General features: G+C 37.5%; 1 protein-coding gene across 1 annotated transcript in view; it reads left to right on the top strand.

Moving 5' to 3' along the window:
* Window positions 1-1,283: 1,283 nt before the first annotated feature.
* Window positions 1,284-6,573, top strand: part of LOC107741998 (inhibin beta B chain-like) — a gene marked incomplete at its 5' end in the record, with an annotated part of 11,036 nt that continues 5,746 nt past the window's right edge. Inside the window, one exon of the mRNA XM_016554844.1 lies at window positions 1,284-1,899. Within this exon, the coding sequence (XP_016410330.1) occupies window positions 1,284-1,899 (616 nt within the window). The remainder of the gene's footprint in view (window positions 1,900-6,573) is intronic.

The following is a 6,573-nucleotide window of genomic DNA, read 5'->3' as shown; positions in this document are numbered from 1 at the left end:
ACCCTTTTCATATTTTTGTTCTATTTAAAAATAACTGCTATGGAGGGTTTAGATGTCGAGAAAGTCATATAAAGTCTTTTTTTTTTTTGAGAGCCAGTTAGTGATCTTTAGATGAGCTTCTCTGGCGCCTGCTTAACCAGTTTACGAGTTCACACGTTCATTCACTCAAACCAGTTAAAGTTTTGCTCATTTGCTTTCCATGACTAAAACCTACTGGCTATAAATGGTTATATTCAAAGGGGATGCTTCATCTTTTCCAGACCCACATTTCGTCCTTTGTTTTTGTAAACAGGAATATTTGACCTTGATTTAACCCAAATGGCGCATAATCACCTAAAATTGTGTCTTTTGTAATTAGTAGCAAAAAAGCTTTAAAAGGGTCTTTTCTCTTTTAATAAGAATCTGGTCTAAAGAAATGCATCAACTAAAATGTGGGCCATTGCACACTGCAAAATTAACATAGGCCTACACTTCATAGGCTATATTTATTAAATTTATTTTGCATGGAATTTTACTTTTAGGCTAATTTTAACTCGCATAAATAACATTTCATTTGAACGATCACCAATGAATAGCCTATTGTAACGCTTATTAAAATGTTGAAATGCACCTTTTTTTTTTTCTCCTGCTAAACAGTTTAGTGAAAATTCATTGAAATGTCGCGTTAGTCCTGACACATTTCCCCTGAAGGTCCCGAGGTTCCTCAACCTTTATAATCCCGGAGTTGGTGGTTCGTGCCACGTGGTTCTCCAATCCCGTATAAAAACTTTCCAGAGGCTCAAAAGCGGCACAATGTCTGTTCGCACGAGAAACGAGCCGAACACACACACACACACACACCGAGAGCTATGATGAAGAAGTATATTGGAAACGTACACTGGAAGTCAAAATGCCCAACAAAGAAGGACACGATCTTCATCTGAAGAACTAAAAAGGCGAATGATTATTTGGAAATACCGTGGACTCTTTCTTTGACTGGTTTACACTCGCTTCCCTTCACCATGGATGATTTGAACTCAATAGCGTGAAGAAATCACCGGGACAAATCATAACAGGTCCTTTGTTTAGTCTGTGGGGTTTTACACGCGTAATGCTGAGATTTCCAGTCATGCCATGACGCATCAGACGCGTGCGTAAAAGTGCCATTCGCGGCTGTACGTGGACAGATATCAAGAGCTCTGGTTACTTTATTATTTACACATCTCACATTTATCAACTTTGAGAAATTCTGATGGTGTGACGAGCCGTTCTCACTGTGAGATTGATCCGAATTGTGTTGAAATCATTGGCGGAGTGACCGAAGAATCAACCGCAGGAACATAGTCCAGACGTTTACAGGATTTATTGCGTTTGCGTTTAATTCGGATCGAACCGGATCTCCTTTAAGAGTGGATTTAACACTTTTAAGTCTCACTTTTTTGGGAGAAAAGAAGGCGGATACGAACTTGGCCGCAGTCATCTCCATCAGCCCTGCTCTCGTATCATCAACCCTGTTCTGTTTATTATCACGGAAGATGAAAAGCTTAATATTTGAAGTGCTTTGTTTTGTGTCCATCCTCGTCTCCATCCGCTGCACACCGGCACCGGACACCGAAACCCCGAGCATCAGCCCGAGCTGCGCGTCCTGTGGGCTCAGCCAGACGGATGGAGGCACTCTGGTGGATGTGGATTTGTTGGAGGCGGTGAAGAGACACATTCTGAGCCGGTTACAGATGCGGGACAGACCCAACATCACCCACCCCATCCCGAAGGCGGCGATGGTGACCGCGCTCAAGAAGCTCCACGCCGGGAAGGTGCGTGAGGACGGGAGGGTGGAGATCCCAAACCTGGATGGACACGCCGCGTCCGTGAACGAGGTGGAGGAGGAGACTTCGGAGATCATCAGCTTCGCCGAGACAGGTGTGTATAAGATGGGTCTGCGTGTGGCCGGTTACGCACAGGTAGCCTATGTTTCCATTACCCTGTTTTTATGCGCATTTTGAAGTATCGCATCAGAAACGAGTGATGGAAACGCCAAATTTCGAATAAAAAATCCCTTAAATTGCAAAAAAAAAAAAAAAAAAAAAGTTTTTACGCTCGCTTGAGGTGGTTTTTGACTTGTGCGAAAAATGGTTAATGCGAACAATGGGAGATGGAAACGCATTCGCCGAGTCAATTCCTCCATGCGCATCAAAAAAGGCATGTGACTTTGCGCTATGGGACGGCAAAACCTGACTAACCAGCGGACCGATCTTGTTCCACAGCATCTGAAATATTGTTATGGTCATTTTGAAATGCCTGAACAAAGTCCGTCATCAAAGTATCTCTGTATAATTGCCTCCCAGAACCCTTAATTAAAGTATCAAAAAGAGCATTTAAAGTCACCAGGGTTCAGGAATTGCGCAGAAAACTCATGCATCCACAAACCTGTTAAAGAATCAAACTAAAGCCACTTGCTGCTTATAAATCAACAAATTCTAGAATCTGCTCTCAACTGATCAAAATGCATCAGTGATCTATTATCTGACAGCAGTGAATCATGAAAACAGGTACAGCTCAACTTTCAGTTGCTGTTATTGTCCAAATGGCAGATTACAATGTTTCCTTTCACTTTTAGTGTTTCTCACTCCAGGCCCTATAATACTGATCTGATGAGTGAATCTGGTAAGAGCAGGACTGAGAAACACTAAAAGTGAGATAAATGCTGTTAAAGGAATAATTGATCCAAAAATAAAAACATTTGCTGAAAATGTCCTCACCCTCAGGCCATCCTCATCAGGTTTGGAGAAATGCAGCATTGCATCAGTGTCTCAGCAATGGATGCTCTGCAGTGAATGGGTGCCGTCAGAATGAGAGTCCAAACAGCTGATAAAAACATCACAATAATCCACAAGTAATCCACAGCACTCCAGTCCATCAGTTAACATCTGGAGAAGACAAAAGCTGAAACAAATCCATCATTAACGTTTTCCATCATAAAGTCCATCATTCATATTAACGCTTTCTCCATTGAAAAATTGCTCTGGTCTGAATCAGGAGAGAAATCTGCACAGATCAAGCAGCGTTTACAAACTAAAACAGTCCAAAACAGCTCTAAACAAATATGTGGCTGGAGATGGACTTTTTCATTGAAGGAAGCGTTATTATGAATTATGGACTTTTGGACTTAAATTATGGACTTTGAAGTTAAAAATGTCTTAATGATGGATTTGTTTCTTACAAACACGCAGCTTTTGTCTTCTCCAGATGTTAACTGATGGACTGGAGTGCTGTGGATTACTTGTGGATTATTGTGATGTTTTTATCAGCTTTTTGGACTCTCATTCTGACGGCACCCATTCACTGCAGAGCATCCATTGCTGAGACACTGATGCAATGCTACATTTCTCCAAATCTGATGAAGAAACCTTTTCGGCAAACTATCATTTTTGGGTGAACTATGCCTTTAAAGTTACTGGATTACAACTGAACAAACAATCTTCCCACAGTGCCTTATGATCATATTTCATGCGTATTCACGAGTGCACATCTTTTACAAAGACAAAAGATGTTTGTCTTCATAATGTTTCAACAAAATGCAATAACTTCTGAAAAGTCTTTTCATTGCAGTTGACGTCAAATAGCTACGTAGTAATCTAATATCAGTTAATGCAATAAAGGTAGCATCAATAAAATCAAATAATGATATTTTTCATGAAGAAAGTCAGGATTGGGATACATAAAGCTGCTTTAGAGAGTCAACTTGACCTTTGGCATCAAAAATCCTCCTCAGAAGTGTCGTGAGTTCATGTAGATCCACAGCAAACTCACATTCAGATGTGCCACCATCAATTTCCACTGGAAACAATCACGTCCCATGCTGCATTTTTCCCTCTTGAATATCCTGTTACATTCAAAAATCTGTCACATTATGCAAGTAAAATGGGATGCAAAGAGCGTTTCATGTTGACTTCACGAGCAGAATTGAGTTTTTTCAGCTTTAGCTTTTCAGTGTATTGAATTTGCTAAACAAATTGAGCAGCATGCAGCAAGAGTTCAAGGTTAAAATAACTTCGGAAGCAAAGAGCTCACGCTTGCACTCAAAAACAACGAATGAATCTTTGCTTAGTAAAGCACATATTTATAAACGTCACAGCACGCAGGATTGAATCTTACCAACGCACCGCGGGTCCGGTCGCGAACGCTGCCCTGTGAAGTCCACAAGATTTCAAGCACCATTTAGGACAAGGCCGCAATTATCCGAACCCAGCGCAGATCTGGACCTTTGACCCTTTGTGCTGTGCTGCTCTGCAGCTGCCAAGATGAGATCCAGGAGCTGTTTACTGAAATGATGGAGATGTTACATGAGCAGCGGATCACATACGGCTGCCCTGCCATTCCTGATCGCGTCTGGTTAACCGGTCCATATACGGCCTGCTATTGTCCAGTGCTTTCACAATAGACACATGTTACTGTGGCAGGTTACTGGATGCAACATATTTTTGTTTCGCAGATTTGCTGCTAAAATTAAGTTTTATAGTCACTATGTTGAGGCCTTTGCTTGAAAGAATCGGAGTTTTCAACATGTTTTACTTCCATAATGTGACATATATTTAAAAATGAAACCGACATAAACGTAAAATAACGAATGCTTTAAAACATGATTTCATTCACTGACAAGATTGATGACGTCAACTGAAAAGTAAAGTCATTTTAGAGGTAGAAACTTGTACTATATTGTAATGAAAAGATTATAAAGACTATTTTTTTAGAATAACATGCACTGATGAATCATTCACAGTAAGACCAGGAATAATAATAATAGCAATAATAATAATTATAATTTTCATTTAAAATATTATATAATGCATAATGCTTACTTAATGCTTAATCTTTAAATAATAGAAAATTTTAAAACATTAAAAATAAACAAAAATGACAATTAAATAAATGAAAAAATAAAACAAGTAATAATAATAATAATAATAATAACAACAAAATGCAGCTCAAAGTTATCTACGGGTCAGAATATAAAAACAGAATTATTATAAAATAAAAAACATAAGTAAATGAAAAAGGAAGGTAAAAAAATAAGGAAATTATAAGAATTATTAAGAAATTATAATAATAAGTATGCAAATGTTACATATATTGTAAAATCCAGCTCAAAGTGTTTCGCAGCTCAGAATATAAAAATAGAAATATATTATAAATAAAAATAAATAAATAAAGGTAAAACAGAGAGGTTGCAATTTATAATAACTTTCATTAGTATGTCATTAAAAACATTACATAACGCATAATGCTAGCTTAATACTTCATCTATAAATAATAGAAAATAAAAAAATTAAATACAATTGAAAAAGAAAGCTAAAACAAGGAAATAATAATAATAATAATACAATTCTGTAAATATATATAAATAGTAGTAGTAAAATAAATAAATACAATTTTTAGAGACTTAAATATCATATTCAAAATCCAACTTAAATAAAAATAAATATCATTTCTAAATCCAGAACCTTCTTTTTCAAAAAAATGCATACATGTATGATATTGAATTTATGCACAGTAGCAAGTCAGAAAGCAGTTTTATGGTAAAGGCTTGCAGTGGCAGTGATCTGATGAAGCCGTCTCATTAGGATGCGGGGTGACCTCAGGACACGGAGCTCTGGAAGACGTCCAGGATCTTCATGAGGATCTCGTTTTCTGTAAGAATGGTGCTGCCCTGCGCTGGCAGAGGCCAAGTGAGTCCCTTTAGGCTTCTGTGACATCTTAATGGTGTGTGGAGACTCAGGTGAGGACGGCTGCCAAGAGGGAGAATTCGCTCGCGCTGTCTATTACAGCCAGTGATGAATGTGCTCCGCGCTTTGCAAAAGGCCTGAATCGAAGCGGGAAGCCGTCCAACCTGTAATCATGCGTCGCCCCACGTCACCGCTTGTTTTTAGCTGCGCTTCTACGCTTTGATTTGGCCAGCTGGAAGCGGCGCTGACAGTAAACACCATCCCTCCTGTGTTCAGTCGTGTTCAGGCATCACTAGTGCTCATACTGCAGGCTAGTGATCTGAACAAACACTTAACACAGAGTAACTAGCGCTGTTTGTCAAACAAACCTCAGTGATGTCTGAAAATCACCGGGTTAGTTAAGCAGATGTGTGCTAATCGGTGTTGGTATTGTTAACTAATGCTATTGAAAATTGTTTTTGGCAACTGAAATCATGTTGATATACAATTATAATATACTAAAATAAATAATATAAAATAAAATACTAGATTAAAAACAAAATTTGGTAAGTAACTGAAATTAAGTTTAAATTGAAGTACTAAATTGCTAAAAAAAAAATAACTACAACTAAAATAAAGTAAATTAAAACAAACTGTTTTTGATAAGTGAAATACAGGTTATATAAAACATAATATAATAAAATATTAGAAAAAAAATTAAAATGAAGGAATGTTGCCTTGGCAACTAACTAAAATAAATCAGTTTAAACTGAACTACTAAAATGACTCAAATTGAAATAGATGCAAATTAGAACTATTTTTTGGTAACTGAAATAAAGCTAATATAAATAATATATATATATATATATATATATATATATATATATATATA

Source organism: Sinocyclocheilus rhinocerous, unplaced genomic scaffold (assembly GCF_001515625.1).
Source record: "Sinocyclocheilus rhinocerous isolate Xijiao unplaced genomic scaffold, SAMN03320098_v1.1 scaffold586, whole genome shotgun sequence".
In the NCBI taxonomy this organism is placed as follows: domain Eukaryota; kingdom Metazoa; phylum Chordata; class Actinopteri; order Cypriniformes; family Cyprinidae; genus Sinocyclocheilus; species Sinocyclocheilus rhinocerous.
Note: the sequence above shows the minus strand (reverse complement) of the source record. Positions and strands in the feature narration are given on the sequence as shown.